The sequence below is a fragment of the Schistosoma mansoni genome, chromosome W, assembly GCF_000237925.1.
Source record: "Schistosoma mansoni strain Puerto Rico chromosome W, complete genome".
Lineage (NCBI taxonomy): Eukaryota > Metazoa > Platyhelminthes > Trematoda > Strigeidida > Schistosomatidae > Schistosoma > Schistosoma mansoni.
This window is the reverse complement of record NC_031502.1, coordinates 47,367,779-47,388,855: the sequence shown is the minus strand read 5'-3', so window position 1 is coordinate 47,388,855 and position 21,077 is coordinate 47,367,779. Positions and strand designations below refer to the sequence as shown.

General features: G+C 37.4%; 2 protein-coding genes across 2 annotated transcripts in view; both read left to right on the top strand.

Moving 5' to 3' along the window:
* Positions 1-4,167: 4,167 nt before the first annotated feature.
* On the top strand, positions 4,168-15,453 carry Smp_194930 (TBC1 domain family; the record flags this gene model as incomplete). Its single annotated transcript, XM_018789932.1, has 5 exons — positions 4,168-4,342; positions 7,401-7,576; positions 9,417-9,508; positions 10,901-11,144; positions 15,097-15,453. The coding sequence occupies 5 exons, from the start codon at positions 4,168-4,170 to the stop codon at positions 15,451-15,453; spliced, it is 1,044 nt and encodes a 347-aa protein (XP_018655325.1).
* Positions 15,454-16,323: 870 nt separating this feature from the next.
* Smp_194920 (T-cell immunomodulatory protein) overlaps positions 16,324-21,077 on the top strand; it is a gene marked incomplete at its 5' end in the record, with an annotated part of 24,682 nt that continues 19,928 nt past the window's right edge. Inside the window, 2 exons of the mRNA XM_018789930.1 lie at positions 16,324-16,765; positions 17,362-17,479. Of these exons, the coding sequence (XP_018655324.1) occupies positions 16,324-16,765; positions 17,362-17,479 (560 nt within the window). The remainder of the gene's footprint in view (positions 16,766-17,361; positions 17,480-21,077) is intronic.

Genomic DNA, 21,077 nt, shown 5'->3' with positions numbered 1-21,077 from the left:
TTGGCTCACTGTAGATATAAACTGTTCACCCACCATTTCAGGCTACATCTGTATCAGAAGTGGTAGAGATATAAGTCGCAAGGGAGGAAGCATAATGTTATATGTTAGGGACCACTTTCGCATACACTCGATCATATCGGAGGCGCATGTAAGTGGTACGTGTGAGGTAGCATTTTGAACAATTAGGTCTAGAAACGGGTTAATGACTATAGAAGGAATATATCGTAGTCCGTGTTGTCTCGCTGACGACTTTATCCTAAGACACGTCTGTTCTTGGAGTAAGGCAGAATGTTGTCTCATCGTTGGAGACTTCAACGCACCCCATATCAACTGGATAGAGCTCACAGCTCCAGGTGGGGGTTTCGATAGCTTCCTTCTATCATCAATTATTCAATGTGCACTTGTACAATGTATCGTAAAGCTGACACATATTGACTTGGAACATAATCCGTCATTGATAGACCTTGTCCTCACACACCACTGTGAAAATGTCGTCGACATTCAACACCTTCCCCCACTGGTGAATAGTGACCATGTCGTACTTTCCTTTAAGTTCCGGATACATGGTATAGAATTTGCATCTGCTCCACCCCGTCCTAATATCTGGAGAGCTAATATTCCGGAAATCAGGGACTGTGTTATCTCGATTGACTGGTCAGTCGATGCTGATGGATCGGTCGATGATGCATGGAATAGGTTTAAGTCTACGTTCGAATCCGTAACTCAACCGTTTATCCCATGGTCAGCACGTAAGCTATCACATTGCCCTCCATGGATTAATAAGGGAACCCGGAAGCTGTTGAAGCGTAGGAAATGCTTCTGGAACCTATTCTTGTCAAGAGGACAGGCATCATTTAAGTGAGAATATAAAAAAACCCGGAATATATGTAAAAAGACCATAGCTAAATCCCGTACTGCTTACGAACGACAGTTGGCATACGATAGCTGAACCTGTCCGAAGCGACTGTTTTCGTACGTTAAAAGGTGGACGAAACGTAGTGATGGTATCCCCGCCTTACTGTTAAACGAAAATTCAGATTGACTAGCTGAATCTGATCTAGCGAAAGCTGAGACATTTGCAAACTATTTCAGTGAAGTCTACTCCACGTGTAGTGTTACAACTACTTGTCCCATTGACAACGAGATACCAGCCATAGGACCTATACACGTGACCGAGGATATTGTCCTTCCATTGCTAACTAACCTCAAACCTTGTAAGATACCGGGCCCCGATGGGTTACATCCACGTTTGCTGTCATCGCTTGCGGACATTATCTCAAGACCGCTCGCGACGCTCTTCAACATGTCCTTTTCAAACGCCCAACTACATATAGACTGGAAAGACGCCATAGCTAGTCCTATATTTAAGGATGGTCAGAGACGGATCGTATCTAACTACCGGCCTGTTAGCCTGACCAGCATAGTAGTTAAGTTACTTGAAAAATCAATTCGGGCTAAGCTACTGAGTCACATAGATCCGTACAATCTGTTAACTCCTGAGCAACATGGGTTTCGTAACAAGCATTCATGCTTAACTAACTTACTCATTGCGAGAGAGGATTGGACAGCTGTCCTAGACAACGGCCCGTCTGTCGACGTGATATTCATAGATTTTAGCAAAGCGTTTGATAAGGTTTCACACTTAGGTCGTATGCAGAAGCTCTCGAGCTTTGGAATAACATGTGCTATACAGGAATGGATAGGAAGCTTCTAATGTGACCGCAGACAGAGAGTGAGGGTCAATGGAACGCTATCCGAATGGAAACCGGTCGAAAGTGGTGTACCCCAAGGCATTATCTTAAGCCCTTTACTTTTCCTTCTGTATGTATTACTTAAGTTGTCCAGATTATTGTTTGCGGATGATGTCAAAATCTGGAGAACAATAAGAAGCGAGGCTGATCGTTGTCATCTGCAAGCAGATTTGGACGAATTAGTTAGATGGGCTCATGATTGGGGCTTGGAAGTTAATTCCAGGAAGAGTATGCTCATACACATTGGGCACAGTAACAGTTACCATTATTCTATTAATGGTACATCTCTTCTACGCGTTCAAGAACATAAAAACTTAGGAGTAACTATAGGTCACGACTTGAAAACTACTATGCACTGCAATGCGGCTGCTTCTAAAGGTTGTCGTGAGCTATAGTCACTTCGCCGAGCATTTAAATGCTTTGACGAGGATATGTTTCGAATTTTATATCCCACCTATGTAAGGCCACACTTAGAATACTGTATCCAAGGAGCTAGCCCATGTCTGATAAAGGATACTAAATCACTTGGGTGTGTCCAGCATGTGGGAACAAAATTAGTGAATGGTCTTTTTAAACTCCTTTACGATGAGCGTTTGAAATGTCTAAACCTTTTCCTCTTATCTTGTGGTAGGATACGAGGTGACCTTATACTGGCATTTCGTATCTTTAATTATGATTTGGGTGTTAATATGTCTTATCTTTTTGCTCCCTCCAGCACTAATAATCTCCGGGGTCATAGCAAGAAGGTTCATAAACTGCAATCTAATAAACTAAAGATGGGGTGACGTTTTTCTCATCGAGTGGTCAATGACTGAAACGCATTATCAGAACAAGTGGTATCAGCACCATCAGTGAACATTTTCAAGAAGCTGAACCTTCACTGGAAGGTAATCTGTGAGGATCACTACAGGTTCATCAACATACTATCCTTATTACTGAAGACTGATATTTTTATTTCAAAAGAACAAATTTATTTCGTTTGCTAATATGCTCGACAATATACGTATATTTAAATTTTTTTAAAAGCCAAATAAATAATTCTGTAAATATCGCTTTTACGGTGTTACATTTTTATGAAACACATGTATGTGTTTATTTTCCTTTTTTCGCACGCTCTATATCTTCACAAGTGTCATTCGATATACACTTACACATCCCTCTTTCTTCTTTCTCCGGACGAATGGAAAAGACGAAAACAACGACGAAATTTGTACCTGTTTCCTTATTATTGTATTGTAACACATGGCCCCTTATAGTAAGGAAAGACAACCAGACGCTGCTGGACATAACAAGCTACTAGAAGAGTGATTATTAACGACAAACTCGTTAGGTTGAAACGTCCGTCTGGCCACGTCTTTCGGTCATCAGTTCCCCACTAGGGTGAGAGATTGATCCGTAGCCTACATGAACCCCTAAAATCAGTAGCTCTGTAAGTCTTGAACATTTGATGATGACCATATCAGTTTTAATGGACTCACCTAGGTGATGACGCTCGGTCACGCGTCCGCACAATATCATGAGTATGCAGTTGGCGTGGAGTCCCGATTGACTGTGGTCACCACTACAGAAAGATTACGTGCCAGGTACTAGGTTGGATCCCTCCGCAAGCCAAAAATAGAAGGCTGTTGTCGGTTGCAATGAGATTTATTTGTCGGCGATCTCGTGGCGTCGAAAGAGTACCGAGATCTTGCCAAAGTTTGCAAGCGGAAATACCAAGCGTACTCAAGTTCGTACAAATTCACAGGCAATGTGTGTTTTTGGTACACTTAAACAAACTAGTACAGTAAAACAATCACTGGCACATTTGGTTATAATAATAATTGTTTCCATTATACCAATCGCGTTCTCGTTATCAAAGTAGGTCACTGCAAGTACGCCGTGCTTCACTACTGCAACCGCTAGCCAGCTTACACTAGTCACTTCTCACTGTATCGATATTCTATCAAATATGTCTTTGAGCCCCTTCGCTTCTGACTTCTGATCTCACTAGGTTGGCACGTTTCGATTATAGAAGTTGTTACCGGTTGAAGCGTTGTAAAACTCTGAATACTTGTGGCATCTTTTCACTGTATTTTCAATTCGGCTGGCATCAAAATTTATCTGAAGTTAACCGATCTGTAATTCTTCTAACTGAAGATAAGACATGTTCGACCTCTGGTAGGTTTGCGTTCAGCCTGTTGGTACACTGTTTTCCAAGGGGAGAGCATGAAGAACATGAGTGAAAGTATCTGAGAAAGAACAAACGAAAAGTAAGACAAAGACCCATTATGTACATGGAGGGATCTTCCATTTAATAACCAAAGTAACCAAAAACGATCAGTTACCACATAAGCATAAAACATAAGAAACCTGATTTTTGGAACTAGAGGTTGGAAGGGTTAGGTCTTGAGAGCGTAAGAGGCGCCGTAATTGTATCATGCGCTCCGAAGGCTTCTTCAAAAAAGAGGATATTCTTGAATGCGTAAATAAAAAGGCAGATGACAAGAAACTGCGGCACTTTTCAATCAGTCGATATGGGTTAGTAGATGATGATGTTAGAAAAATTGTATGGCCAATCTTAGTGAGAGGAAATCGCGAACTACCAGATATAGGTAAAGTCAATACTCAGTGTGTAAACCATATCATGTCATGTATGTTTTGAAATATTAACAGTTTTCGTTTGGATTTCTTTCTTTGAACCTTTAAACTTGTTCACTTTTTGCCTCGAATCGTAGGTGACTACCTATTAACCCTTATTTTAATGAAAAGTAAAGTATATTTAACATTGTGGTTAGCATGTGGTCTAGTATTTTGTAATACATCATAGTCTCTGTGCCAGTCAGCGTTTGGCAGATCAGAACTTCCTCGGATTTCCTGAGATTTAACTCTTGGAAGTTTTGTCATCAACTTCGGTGGGGTTTCATCTATAACCATTGTCTGTGTTAGTGGTAACTTGCTGCTTAGTACCTCTTACTCAAGAAAAATGGTCCAGACCATATTACAACATACGAGCCTTGAAACGTTAAAAGGACTATACTTTAGCAATGAAGTCTATCACAATTATCTTATCGCGTTCAGAGACAAATGTCAGTCTTCTGGTAGCCCTAATTTCCATAAAAGTGGCCTGTAGCTAAGGAGACCGTATGTAGTGAGCCCAATTTCTCCTCATATACGAGTACAGGTTTTTATTAAACACAGGAACCTAGGACAATGGTACTAAATTTGATGAATACAGGAGGGATAAAACATCAACATATGTAGTTTCCTTAACAGAAATCTTTACTCCGCCACTACCTTTACTCTGACGTGTGAATATTTTGTGGAGGGAAATTTTCTGACCAGATGAAAACTTTTTGGTTGTTAAAATCAGTGGACAGAATGCTAATGGATAGATGAACGCAATGATATAATGTCACCGAGTGATGGCTGTTCACGAGACCATATTATTAACTTAAGCCACTTGAGTGATTAGAAATTAAAGACAAAACCACTAGCCAGGTGAATAGTTTTTCATGTAGTGAAATGACATGCTTGTATTACAGAATATGAATGATAAATAAACATAAAAGAATGTTATAAGCGATTAGATGAAATTGATTTGTAATTCATTCATTCACCAATCGATTGAGACTAGACTATTATCTTTAGTGTCCGCACATCGTATCAGATTGTCACTTATATTCTGAGTCATTGATATTCACCGGATAGTAAATCGTACTTGTTCTGAAATTCCCTCGTACTAAGCTATTGTTAAGGAATAAGAAATCAGTTAGAATGATTTTGTTGGAATCATTTGTCCGTTTCAAAATTCGAAGCTTATTTTCCTTTCCTGTTTATGACTCAAGAGATACTTGCTAGAACAACAGATCAGAATATCTCTTGTAGGAAACGACATGACAATATTGTGAAGAAACCGGGACAAACGATGGGGAATAATGGCGTTAACCTTTCTGGCTCGGTATATGGAGATTATTAATTTGTATCATCATCAAGATTTATAACTACTCAGAACCAGGAACTTCTTGACTTATTGTGTCCTAGGCTTAGTGGTTGTACACACGCTTAAATACGTCACAGGTATTCGGAGTTTGACAGCGCCTTTACATGTTATGCCTTTATAATCAAAGTCAGAAATGAAGGGGTTCGAATATATATTTGGAAAACCATCGATATGTCGAAAAGCGTTTGGTCTAAGTTGGTCAGTAATTGCAAAGGATACGTAGCACGACGTACCTACTCGTGATCTGGTGCGGATGCGTGCTCGAGCGCCTTCAGCTAGAGTATGTCTAATAAAACTAATGAGGTCAGCATGAATGTCAAGGATTTGCAGGATTTATTCATCGCTACACACCAGGCCTTATAATTGTACTTTGAGATTCGATGATTTGAAATATCTTCAGGCTACTTCACAAATGTTCGTTTGCAACAATGGAGGGAAGTAATTGTCTACATTCGTCTCACATGATGTGTTTTTCGTAAAAGTACCTCGCAATGTTAATACATTTATCTACCATAGCTACCTTTAGTAGACAATCCGGGTACACAACCACGCACTGTGATTTGAAGTTATCCGTTGTGTCGTGAAACACAATTATTGACCTCCAATGTGTGTGATTATGCTTGGGCACCCGACTAGTGCTGGAAAAACGATCAATACATCCACGACATAGGCGAAATTTCACTTACTCTTTATAGGTCAGTTTCTCGCTCTTTAGAAATGGTGGGGTGTGGCGAAAACCTTTATTTGAAACGCAGCTGATATTAGACATGCTCATCGGGGAATTTCAGGCGGAATACATCATGCGTTTTAAAAATATTTATGAAAGTCGCTTCATTCAAAACTAATGGGACATTATTTCATTGAATTAAGGTCTAGTTAGTTCAAGGATCAGAGTGTCATTCCCATTGTTATGATGTACGTCACCACAACAAGTGAAACTTAAGTCATTAGATGAAGTTCCTTTTTCTTTTTTGGTGGACTACAGTTTTTCCACTCTCGTCTCGTTCAGGAACTTGAGAAGTATATTTGGGTAGTTACTTGTAAGGACATCTTTTCATGTTAGTTATATGCCTCCATCCCTCAGTAAGGTATTAGAACTGGAATCTGTCAGCAACCGGTTAAATTTCAAAAACTTAAACCGATGGGTTGCAGCTCCAGTTTTTTATGATACTTAACCAGTAAAATACCTTTATATATGTTTGGTTTTTCTAAGTGAATATTTCCAAATTTGAGAAAGTACTGTTGATATATTTATCTCATGAATTTGAAGTCCCCACAATAATTAGTTAAAAGTTGATAGGCTCTGCTTTATTTCCATGTATCTAAATTGGTTAATCTGGTAGTATTTGTAGTTTAAAACTAGCAGATTAATTTATATTTGGTTGTCAAAGTAAATATTCATTATCCTTGTTTACTGCTCATGCTTCTTGGTTGTTTACTGTAGACCATTACTTTTTTATTATTTTTTCAATGGTGGGAATCAGTGTATCCATAGACGCTTACGATGCTGAGAAAGATTTACAAGTTTCTTCCATTATATCAACTTTAGCATTATAATAATCCATTTTGTCATACTTTTACAATCATTTAGTTCAAGTACATGCACCTTATATGTAGAACAGATTTATAAGTATGACTTTTGTTCCATCTTTTTTAATTTTCAAAGTTAGATCCTGAAATGGTAAAGCACCATCCAAGCTATCGTCAAGTTGAATTGGACACATGTCGTATGACAAGTTTAATGCCTAAGAACTTAAATCCTGAAGAAATCGAAAGCATACAACGAATTGTTACTCGTCTAGTGATATCTGTATTAGTGGATAATCCTTCCTTACATTATTATCAGGTACATGTAAATATATCTATGCATATTGGTCTTTGCTGCTTCAATTTAAGGCTGCTACATCTAATTGGTTACCAGTTTTTACACTAATTTTTCATTAAATATCATCTTTAAGAATATATGTTCCTTTAACTGTAGTTGACAGTATCAAATATTAAGTGTATCACAATTTGTTTTTAACACACGACCCATTAAATAGTTTTCTTATTTATTTTCCTCTTCAGTTACAATCCAAAAATATTATTGGTCATTAAATTAATTACATGTATTTTACTTATTGCTTTCTAACCACCTCATAATTAGGATTATATACTGTCAATATGCACTACATTTCCTGATTTTTGCCATAAAAAAGAATGAGGTTTTCATCAGTGTCTCATCATATATATTTCAAATCCTCAACTTAAAATCTAACTTGTTGTAATTATTGCTTTAGTATCGTTGGGATATCTCATTTGTCCCTACAACATGTCCATCATATTTCAGCAATTTGTGGTTATTTTCTCTGTTGAACTTGGTACTTTGAGTTTTTTTGTAATATGCAAGTAATTGTAGCAAAAGATTGATTTCACTCCTTCTGAACTGTCTCTTTGATCCATAATAGTTTGTCTGTTCTGGGCCATACAATTAGAAGTACAATAAAATATAGCTGTACAACTGTCATAACAGTAATGATGATTACAATGAAATTAGTAAATTTATTTATTAGAAGTGATTTGATAGTGATAATCAGTCATTTCGGATAAAAGTTTAGTCATAGAAATGGTTTTATGATAATTAAATCTTGGAAACAACTGTATAATCAACTCTACTGACCAAAAGTTGAAAGCTAACACACAGTTTCAGAGTGGAGAGTTTTACAGCCTTCGGTAAGATTTCCAAACTGGCATTTTGGACAGCGAGTGGTGAAAATTTATACTGTTCCTATTAATAATATCAAATTTATTATTACCACTAGCATACTAGTATTGAATCGATGAAGTTAATTCTTCCAAGATATTATTTTACGATAAATAGGAATACACGGAGAAGGCATATGTTATGACTCAATTGTAACTATAAATTTCCAACCGTACTAAATGTTTTATCAGTAACAAAATAGAACCACAATAAAAAATCGTTGAATGTAACAGATTATTTTCAAAGTATGTTGTAAGTTCTGGAAATGATTTATCCTTCTCATAAAATTACCTATGTATGATATTGTAGTGAACAGAACACTGTTGGGGACAATCAAATGTAATTAAGCACAAATTACAGACTATCTCACTAAATTCTGATAACCATGCAGCAAACAGTTAATTTGCAAATTAGCAACCAATTGTCTCAATCTTCACTGTTCCTTCTGTTAATATCAGTTCATCTTCTCTAATTTCATTGTTCATGCATTTTCCTACCGATTGCGCTTCATTTCAGTTCTTTCCTTATCGGTCTTCTGCCAAAATACATTCTATGTCTGACCATCGCCATATACTACTTATATAGATATAAGTAGTTATTATTTACTATTATTTAAACACATAAATATTGGTACAAGAAAGCACCAGATAAATATGCGCCTCACAAATCTCATTTGATTTGTGTGAGGGCTGTGATACTGCCCAGGTTCCCAGACTGAAGCAGGAGATAAGTAGATATAAGTAGACCACACGACAATATTACTTCATGATTTTTATAATGACTGTTGTTGACAAATTTCGATCAAATGTTTCTCATTCAACATGTTTTTCACTTTAATTATGTTTGAACGCTTTTTTGATTATTCACTTCGTTTTAATGTTATAATAGAATTTATTCATTTAATTGCCATTTTTCATCTCTGATTATCGTCTTTATTTTCAAGGGTTTCCATGATATTTGTTATGTGTTCTTTTCGGTTTTGGGTGAAAAAGAATCTCGAATGTTGCTAAATAAATTGATCCCTACTCATTTCAGGTAAATATTCATACAGAAAATTATTGCAAACATTTTCCATTCTTCCTCAATAACTAAATGTTTTGTATTGTTGCGACGTCTGGACAAGTTTTGATACAGGATGACGGTGTTTCAGATTTGATATCATAAATAAATACGTAACAGGTAGCGATTTATCATACTTCATATGAACACTGAGAAGCGAAATTTGAATAGTGAACTAAAGTTATTCAGAGTAGGACATTGGAATATCATAACATTATACATATGCGGATTAATAATTCCTAATAACGTTAAGTATTTAAAGTACAAAGATATTACATTAATTTTTTAAACGGCTTATATCATCCTCTTATTTCCATACTACAATATATCAATAACTAATTATATGGTTATCAGGTCTTATGGTATACATACTTTAAGGAAACGTAGATTTTTTCGTGCTATTTAGATACCTGACATTTATTTGCTGAATAAAATAGGGGTGTGGTTGATAGTGGTAATGGTGGGGAACCATTTACATAGGTTTAAATAAATTGCCAAAGTAATTCGTGAAGGTTATTAGCCTTTAGATTGAGTCTTATAATTACATATATGTTAACCTAATGACTGGAGACCACGCCGTACCAAACATCAATTCCTGGAAACACCCAAGGGATACAGGTGGGAATAAAGCAGTTGTATTGTTAAACACATGAAAATATTCACTCGGGCTTTTTATTTTTCAAGTGATGTTGAATTAATTCATGATGTCTACAAAGCATTACTGTCCATCAATCATAAGTCTTATAAGAATAAAATGTTTTAACCTCTTTCAGAATTTGGAACCCAGATTATTTGAAGCACTTTTATGTACAGATGTAGGACATTAGTGTGAAACTGAAATGTCTCTGGTTGGTCAGCTCTATCATTATACTTTATAGACACAGATTGATTTATCTCTTGACCTCTATAAAGACTTTTGAGGTCAAAGTGTTAGCCATGAGTAAAAGGTGTTCATTAACCTAGAGTCAATGAGAAATTCATTTGAATACTATTGATACTTTTTGAATAGGCTTACAGAACTTAGAAATAGTATGGTCAAATCATGAGGATGATACATAGCAATATTAACTAACGATTTGGTTAATTTAAACTTTGAAAATGTACAAAGCTTATAACTGGCAACTCGCTAACCATAACTAAATCAAATTGATTAATTCATTGTTGATTAATTAAGCAGATATATTATAGTTTTATGTAAAAATTTTTCTAATATATGAGTAACGTTTGTCAAAATAAACTTGCAGAATAGCCTTAAATAGCTAGGATTATAAGTCAACTAAATGTCATATATTTGTCTAAATATCTTATGAGTTTCTTTTTTAAGATAGCTATTAAATAATTTTTGTTTTAAATTCACATTCTTCATAGTTTATTCATGCAGAAATCTATGGATGTAACTCTAGAATACATGCAATTGATATTCGCTTTGTTAGAACATGTTTCAACTTCTGTACTGAATAGTATAGAATCTGTTGATTTAGGCCCAGATTTCGCTATTGCTTGGATTATCACTTGGTTTGCGCATGTTCTACCTAATATGGATGATGTTAGACGCCTGTTCGATTTATTTTTAGCAACAGATCCCATCATGTTGGTTTATGTTTCAGTTGCTGTGAGTTTGTATTATTTTGAAAAAAATGGGATTTCGTAAAAGATTTCACTAATTTAATGTAATAGGATATTAAAAGGGTGAATAATATAAAGTTGATTCATCTTTTTCCAGAATTTTCTTTATGGTTTCTATTCTGGACAGTTACCTCATACTACCTTATGACCTTTTGTTATAATATCTCTTATTACGACCCAGCTATTCCTATTGTTTAGTAATCTTGGACACCAATTCACTCGACAAGTCCCCAAATCAGAACACGGTCGAACAGGAAGAAATTATATTCCAAATAACGAGGGTAGATGGAAGTAAGAAGTACAATAAGAAAAACGTTAGTATATTTATACTTTTCACACTAAAAGATTCTAGTCTTTTCCAAGTATCCACTAGCACTGATTGGTTAAGAAATAACCAATCAGCGTGCCCCAACATAATCCTTCACGGAACGTGTTTAATCCAATCTTTATTTATTCTTATTCTTGTTATTATTGTTATTATTAGCTTTATCCAATATTATATTTTTGGTACAATATAGAATTCTCAGCACAAAGTACTTCAACAAGTTTGCGTTTCTTACTTCTTCGTCCTTCCTGACAATAAATATTGAGTGATCGCCAGTTAGACGTTAGCAGCCCAGTCAATCGACATCTGGATAATGTACATTCTTCTCTCTGCATATTGCCAGCAACCACTATATCTCTGATTAGGCTTTCTGTAACCTTTACAGCGAAAGGTCTTACACTTTTCAGAAACGCACCTGGATAGGTTGTGCGATTAATAGGCATAGTGATGTATTAAAACAAACGAAATTAGATAACTTGTTGAAATGTCTAGATGACAGGAACAGGTAGCCCAGATGTTTAAACAGGCCGCCAATGTTTATTCCGCTAACACCTTTAATCAAAATCAATTATGGATTGATAGTGTTTTTGCTTATGGTAATGACTATGATTAATGACCTTTAGAGTTACTTAGGCTTAGTTTTCAAATTTATCGTTATTGTTTACTTAATTACTCCTGTTACCCCTCATAGAGGAGCATAGGCCGCCCACCAGCATTCTCCACTCAACCCTGTCTTGGGAAATCCTTTCCAGTTCTTTCCAGTTGTTATTCATTCTTTTCATATCTGCTTCTATTTCCCGGCGCAATGTGTTCTCTGGCCTTCCTCTTTTCCGCTTCCCTTCAGGATTCCAAGTTAGGGCTTGCCTCGTAATGCAGTTTGGTGATTTCCTAAATGTATGTCCGATCCACCTCAAACGTTGTTTCCTAATTTCTTCCTCAACTGGAAGCTGGTTTGTCCTCTCCCACAGAAGTCTGTTGCTTATGGTATCAGGCCAGTGAATGTTGAGTATTTTGCGTAGACAACTGTTTATAAGTACTGGCACCTTCTTGACGATGGTTGTAGTAGTTCTCCACGTTTCAACTCCGTACAGTAGGAATATCTTGGCGTTCGTATTGAAGATTGGGACTTTGATATTGGTTGACAGTTGTTTTGAGTTCCATATATTCTTCAATTGTAGGGATGCGGTCCTTGCTTTGCCAATCCTTGCCTTTACATCTGCATCAGATCCTCATTTTTTTATCAATGATGCTTCCCAGGTACGTGAATGTTTCCACATCTTCCAGAGTTTCTCCATAAAGTGTGACTGGGTTGGTGTTCTCCATGTTGTATTTGAGGATTTTGCTTTTTCCTTTGTGTATGTTGAGGCCTATTGATTCAGAGGCTACTGCTACATATGTTGTCTTCGTCTGTATTTGTTCGTGTGTGTGGGATAGGAGGGCTGGGTCATCTGTGAAGTCCAAATTGTCTAATTAATTCTGAGATGTCCATTGTATTCTGTGCTTCCCGTCAGATTTCGGGGTCTTCATAATCCAGTCAATCACCATAAGAAAGAGGGAGGGGAGAGTAGATAGCTTTGTCTGACTTCGGTCCCTACTGGAAATACATCTGTCAACTGTCCTCCATGCACAACCTTGCACTGTATTCCGTCGCATAAATTCTGGATCGTGTTGACAGTCTTCTAAGGAACTCCATGGCGTCGAAGAAGTTTTCATAATGTTCTCCTGTCCACACTGTCAAACGCCTCCTTATAGTCAATGAAGTTGATGTATAGTGACGAGTTCCACTAAACTGATTGTTCCACGATGACCCGTAGTGCCTCAATTTGGTCTGTGCACGACCGATCCTTACGGAATCCAGCCTGTTGATCTCGAAGTCGGGCGTCTACTGCGTCTTTCATCCGGTTGAGCAACACTCTGTTGAAGACTTTTCGTGGTACTGACAACAGTGTAATGCCTCTGTAATTCTCACATTTGCTCAGATCTCCTTTCTTTGGTATCTTGATGAGGTGTCCTTCTTCCCAATCTGTCAATGGCACTTGTTCTTCCTTCCAAATCCTCTTGAATAGAAAGTGAAGCATGTTTGCAGTTACTTCAATATCTGACTTCAGTGCTTCAGCTGGTATATTGTCAGTTCCTGCTGCTTTCCCATTCTTCATTTGTCTGATGGCCATCTTGATTTCTTCCATCGTTGGTGAAGTGACATCTATGGGTGGGTCTGTGTGTGCTGATTCCATGTCCGGTGGATTCAATGGGGCTAGTCTATTCAACAGTTGCTCGAAGTATTCTACCCATCTCCTTTGTTCTTGAATCTCCGTGATTATCTTTACTTCCTTGTCCTTGACTGGTCTCTCTGGTTTACTATATCTCCCTACTAGTTTCTTCGTTGTATCATATGGTTGTTTCATATTTCCTTCTCTTTTAGCTTTTTCCATGGTCGTTGCCAGTTCTCCCATGTATTTCTGCTTATCGGCTTTAATGCTCTTCTTCACTTTCTTGTTTGCTTCTGCGTACTCTGCTTGTGCCTTGACTTTCTGTGCTCGTGTTCGGCTGTTGTTAGTCGCTGTCTTCTTGTTCTTCCTTTCTTCAATCTTATCCAGGGTTCCCATAGAGATCCGTCCCTTATGATGATACTTCTTGCAGCTCAGAACCTCCTGACATGTTGAAGTTAATGTTTCTTTGATCCCTTTCCAGTTGTCCTCCATAGTAGTTTCTTGTTCTTTCAGTGGATCCTGTAGAGCTTGGAACCTGTTGCTGAGAGTTATCTTGAATTCGTTGAGTTTGTTAGTATCTCTAAGGAAGACTGTATTGAACCTTTGTAATGCTGTTTGTCCAGTTGTCCAGTGTTTCTTTAGCTTCAGTCTCATCTTGGCCACCACCAGATGGTGATCTGAAGCTATGTCAGCTCCTCTCCTGGTTCTCACATCTTCCATTGTCCTTCTGAATTTTTTGTTGATACAAATATGATCTATGTGGTTCTCTGTGGTGTGGTTCGGTGAGATCCATGTAAATTGTATAATAGTGTTAAATATTTTCACCTGAGAGGATAGATCAGTTACATTGGGCTGGTGATCGATAAGGTTGATGTACACAAACTCATGAGTTTGGAATTCATCGATATTCACTGTTATGACTAGCAGTGTCCGAAGTTAATACTGATACAAAAAATTCTTATACGGAGAGTGATTCCTTGTAATTGTGCGGAATAAAGTATTGCCTAGACGTAATTTGGTTCTCTATTTTCGGTCGTGATTCGGGTATCGGGTATAACGTGATCTAGTCTGTATATAACGTGTAAATCGAATATCCAATCCAGTGCTAGTATAAACTCAGTCACCAGTCTTATCGTAGTATACCGTGAAACGAGAGGAAAGATTTTTATTTATCCGTTATGTCACATCAATACTGAAGTCCAAGTACATCCAGCTAATGGATCCAAAATGCGATTGAACGTACCTCCTGTATTCTACTACTGGACACATACCAAGAATACTAAATGATTGTATGTTGTTTACTTTTTTTGTTTTATACACTTTCTATGATTATCTTTTTACTCTTTAATAACTAATGTACTATTGTTGATAAAAAAAAATTAAAATTATCCCCCTTTTCATAGATTATTACTATCAGTGCCAAAGAAGTGGAATCAACACCGTTGGATTTCGCTCTTTTGTATCAAACACTTGCACGTCTACCTAAACTACATCCTGTTGAGGAGCTTATCCGTGAAGCTTTAAAAATCTACATTGATTTAGAACCAGACAAATTGATTGAATTAGGCAATAAACGTATTCTAAAATATCGTGAACAAAAATTACTAAACCGATCACCAGTAATACGTCAACCATTTTCAAAATCTACAAATAAACATATATTATGGGGATTAGTTACACAACATCAAAGAACTATTCTTTCTCTTAGTTTTATCGTCATTGTCATTAGTTATTTATTAAATAAAAGTTTAAAAGACTAGAAAAAAAATGTAAAAAGACCTAATTATCACTGGTCATAGTTACGTAATAGAATTGATTATTTTTCAAGTTATTTTGTCAATACTTTATTCAACTTGTTATTATTTCTTGAGAATGTGTTCAACAAAAGCTGATGTATGAAGTATGTCCACCTCTTTTATTTCAGAAATCTTTCTTCCCTTCTTTTTCATCTTGTTTTATGTTTTTTATTATTATGAATATTCTATGTTTATATGCTATTGTTGGTGAATTGTAAGGGGAAAAAGGAATCTGTTTGTTTTTCTCCTTAGGAAACTTTATGATGATAATAATTTCATTATTTATTTTTATTATGATTGTTTTGTTTCTTTTTGATAAATAAATTTATGGAACGAATATTTGTTCTGATATGATAAAAGACACACTGTTTCAATTAATTTACTAGTTTGTTCTGCCTATTAAATGAATGTAATATACTGTTACATTCAAAACTGATGTCCCCTAGAGTTGATTCTATTAGTGTGAAGTGCATGATTGTCTTCATGATGCAGGAGTAAATCGAGCGAATTTCGTAAGCTTATTGAATTCAATCCCTTGGTTGAATATCCCCCAGTTAATTAACAAGACAGATATCCCTCTATCTATTCATATGATTATGTATGGTAAATATGGAAATATCGCAAATTTAGAAAAATCAAGGGATTACAATACCCTTAAAATTTTGGCATTCAGGACAATTACTAGTTTACACATCTTTTGACACAAATTCATTGCTATTATCCTTAAAAGTAATTTATTGTTTATTTACTTCCCTAGATTTGTCTAATCATCCAGTGAACTTTAACATTTTGCTTCATACGGCAATAAAATTAATCCGTATCCCATCATTTATCATGCTGGCCGAATTATATTTACTATTGTTATTCTCTTTGGTGAATTCGGATAAAAATATTATTTTAAATAACAATCCATCTGATTTTTATCAACAATTAAATGCTTGGCCAGATTTTCAGTTGGCAGCATTCACTGATTTAAATGCTGATCGTCGAATGGATATTATATTTGCCAATGGTGATGGTTCAAAATTATTTGCTGTTCTACAATCTGATAATAAAGGTTTTCAATCCACTTCATCAATACTATCTAGTGTGAAATTTTCTCCACCTGTTGAAATAATTGGTAATGTTTTGCCTAAACCTGTCCGTGGTGTTGCTACTTCTGATTTTAATGGAGATTCTCGGATTGATCTTTTATTAGTCACCGGTAGTTCAGACGGAGGACCATTTGATGTCTATGTAGCTTATGGCTTAAGTGGTGAAAATCGTGGGAAATTCGGTAGGTCAACAGTGATATCTATTTTGTGTTATGAGATCATATATTTTTATGATTTCTAATTCTTACACAAATCAGCTTTATAGCGACTCAAGAAAATACAAGTTAAATCAATAGACAACAAATCGTGTTTGTGGAGGTTTGCATTGATAGTTCAGTCCAACTGCTCATATTTACAGATTTTAAACATGACTTTTGAAAGAAGAGGGAATATATGGGTTACTAGTGTTTGAACTTTGATATTTTCTAAGCATTCCTCGGTTTCGATGGAACAGCGCATGGAGCAATGCCAGAATTAGATATTTAGGTCTGATAGGTGAGCTACATCTAGGTATTTGAACAATAGCTATTTCTTTAACTTAATTTTGTCTTATCATGTTATCGCTTTTTCTAAGTAGATTAGATATTTCACCAAAACAATGTGAGCTTATCATTGTTGAACCAAGTACGTGAGAGATTTTACTTATTCTCGTGGTTGAAGGGAATTTATAACTACATTCTTTTTCTTTCTTCAAATAGTTTACTTTAAACTGTTAAATATAGACATTACTTTTAATGTTGTTATATTTTCTTTCTTTTAATTTCTAATAAATGTTCAGATTCACCAAAATTTTTGGATACTTTTACTTCTCAACCATTAGTATGCGATTTAAATTCTGATATGATTGCTGATGTATACGGTGAAGTGTCAGGACATCGAGTAGCATATATAGGCGGGTATGTTGATTTCTCGATTTTCTTTGTTCTTTAAATATAATTAAAGCTTTGTTATCGACTGGGTTTTAAAAGGTTTAGCTTTTTATCATCCCAGTTTGTTTTTTATTAAAGTATAATTTTAATGATTGAATTCATCAGTCGATCTTAGCTAGGACACTATTGAAAACCTGGAAGCACTGGATGGCCGCTTCGTCCTAGTGTGGGACTCTTCATCAGTGCGCATCCGCGATCCCATATGCGGGACTTGGACCCAGGACCTTCGGTTTCGCCCGCGAATGTTTAACCTCTAGACCACTGATCCTGCATCCAACGGTGTTAATGTCTAGCTTCAATCGATCCATGATCTTGATCAGCCCTTCACCTATCGTCTAAAGTGAGACATTAACACCTTTGAATGTCGGGTCAGTGGTCTAGAGGCTAAGCGTTCACGCGCGAGGCCGGAGGTCTCGGGTTTGAATCTCGCGAGCGGGATCGTGGATGCGCACTGCTAAGGAGGAGTCCCATACTAGGACAAAACGGTCGTTTAATGTTTCCAGGTTTTCAATAGTGTTCTAGCTTAGATCGACTCATGAATTCAACTATTAACATTAATACGTTCTCCACAAATCCCCATTCTGATGAAAAACAATTAGTGATATGCGAAAAATACTTTAATATACTTGTCTTATTGTGTGCCAAATTTATTCACACTCATGTTGAATTATCAGTTCAAACTCTACTGTGCATCCGGTTAGAATTTTATCATCATACCGTTCGTAAGTTATAAAATAAATTATGCAGTAGAAAACAAGTTAAATGACTCAGTTGGTGAATATATGTAACGTTGTTATAATTTAATTTCTATTTAGAACAACATATAGAAGCGAACAATATTGCTCTGTCAAGCTCTGTTATGAAGGAGAATTTCTGTAATTTGAGTAGATGAAATTTTAATTGTTAAAATTGATGAATAGAATGCTAACCGATAGATGAACGCAATGATATAATATGACTGAGTGATGATTGCTCACGAGACCAAATTACTGACTTAAGCCACTCGAGTAATTAGAAATGCAAGAAAAGACCACGGTGTGGGCAGCCGGGAAGTGATACTAGCCCTCATACCCTTAACTGCACACAAGACCAAGTTGGTCGCTTTCAAATCCTTCCTACACCTAATAACTCTGTTATCTCCTCGACTAACCCTTCCCACGTCCTTTTATCGCGTCGCACCGCTAGGGCAAACGATTCGAGTACACAGAACGTTATTCCTGGTCTCTTGAAACCACGCTCTAAACTACATATAGGAACTTTTAATGTCCGAACATTGTGCCAAATAGGACAACAGGCTTCCTTAGCTAGAACTCTAGAATCTTACACCATCGATGTGTGCTGCGTCTCCGAAACGCGCATACAAGATCCGAGTAGTGTCATTCATTTGACCGCACCTAATCAAAATAAAGTTTCATCTCGATACACGCTCCGTGTATCTGGAAGCCCTGACGCTGCTTCCCGTGGCCTCGCTGGAGTAGGTATAGCATTAAGTCCTAGGGCAGAACTAGCTCTTTTAGACTGGATCCCAGTAGACAGTCGTCTATGCGCTGTTCGACTAAACGGATCAGTAAGGACTCGGAAAGATAGGGAAATTCGTCGTTGCCTCTTCGTCGTCTCTGCCTACTCTCCCACTGACTGCAGCTCAGACGATATAAAAGATGAGTTCTACAGGAAACTTTCTGACCTTCTCCGAGAAGCTAGGCGTTCTGATGTAGTAATAGTAGCAGGTGACTTTAATGCTCAAGTAGGTAAACTAAGTGAAAGGGAAGGACACCTGGGTGGATCTTATGGTGTCATGGCGAAAAGAACAGATAATGGCGACCGTCTGTTGCAGCTATGCTCAGATAACCGCCTATTTCTTGCAAATACTAACTTTAAGCATAAGGAAAAACATCTTTTGACATGGCGACCCCCGAATTCGTCCCAACGTTGGACCCAATTAGATCACATCGCTATCAGCCACCGATGGAGGGGCTCGATAGAAGACTGTCGCTCATTCTGGGGCACATGCTTAGATTCAGATCATGCTCTAGTGCGAGCACGTATTTGTCTGCGTCTTACTGGACGTAGGAAAGACACTGCAGGGAAGCCTCTAAGGGTTCTACTTAATGGTAGGCAAGCTAAGAATATATTTCAGGAACAACTAGAAAAACAGTTAGGCAGCCATGTAAGTTGTGTCCACCCCGAGGCAGCGTGGAATGACATCCGAAAAGCTGTGGAATCAGCAGTGATATCCGCTAATAAGGTAAACCATAACGTTAGGGAGAAACAATGGATCTCGGCAGCATCTACCGCACTGATAGATGCTCGTAAACTCATCCCACCTGGCTCTGAGCATAACGAAGAGCGGAGTCAACTTAAGCGCAGGCTTATAAGAAGTCTACGTAATGATCGTGAACAGTGGTGGGTAGCGAAAGCAAGAGAGATGGAAAAGGCAGCGGCAATAGGTAACAGTAGGCAGCTATTCAGACTCGTTAAAGAAACCGGTATTAGGAACCCGAATATCAGTGAAACCATCTCAGATAAAGATGGGCATATAATTCATTCTCAATCCAGGAGGTTGGATCGATGGGCAGAACACTTTAGGGATCAGTTCAACTGGCCTTCAGCCACACTTCAATTACCCACGATCCCCAGTCGTCCTGAATGGCAAATTGATGTAAGTCCTCCAACCCTCTGTGAGGTTGAAAAAGCTATAGGAAATCTGAAGCGAGGGAGAGCAGCAGGCCCTGACAGGTTGACCCCTGAGATTTTTAAGGATGGTGGTCCAGTACTAGCAGTGAGATTGACTGAGGTCTTAGGTAGAATCTGGGAACTGGACGTAATTCCATCTGACTGGTCCCAATCACTGATTGTGCCAGTTTATAAGAAAGGACAAAAGTCCTCTTGTGACAATCACAGAGGGATCAGTTTGACTAATATAGTGTCTAAAATATTAGCTTCAATAATACTAGGTCGCCTAACCAAAGCTCGTGAAGAGCAGACTAGAGAAAACCAAGCTGGTTTTCGACCTGGACGTGGTTGCATAGACCAGATATTCACCCTACGTCAGGTCCTAGAACATAGACACAAATTCAGACGTCCCACAATAGTAGTATTTCTTGACCTTAAGGCGGCATTTGACTCTGTTGATCGTGAGGTTCTATGGCAATGTTTGTCACTGAAAGGAGTACCAAAGAAGTACATTAACCTCATAAAGGCTCTCTACTCGAGAACAACTGGTCGAGTTAGAGCCTATGGCGAACTGTCATCAGAACTGATTACCACAAGTGGCGTTCGTCAGGGCTGTCCACTCTCCCCATTCTTGTTTAACTTTGTCATTGACTTACTTTTAGAGATAGCACTTTCATCAGCTAAACCTCCAGGAGTTGAACTTTTACCAGGAGACTCACTTGTCGACTTAGAATACGCCGACGACATAGTTTTACTCGGTGAAGACGCTGACAACATGCAGAGTCTTCTGACCACTATAAGCAACAATGCAGGCATGTTCGGAATGCGATTCTCTCCCTCGAAGTGCAAAATGTTACTTCAGGATTGGGTTGCATCGACACCTGAACTAATG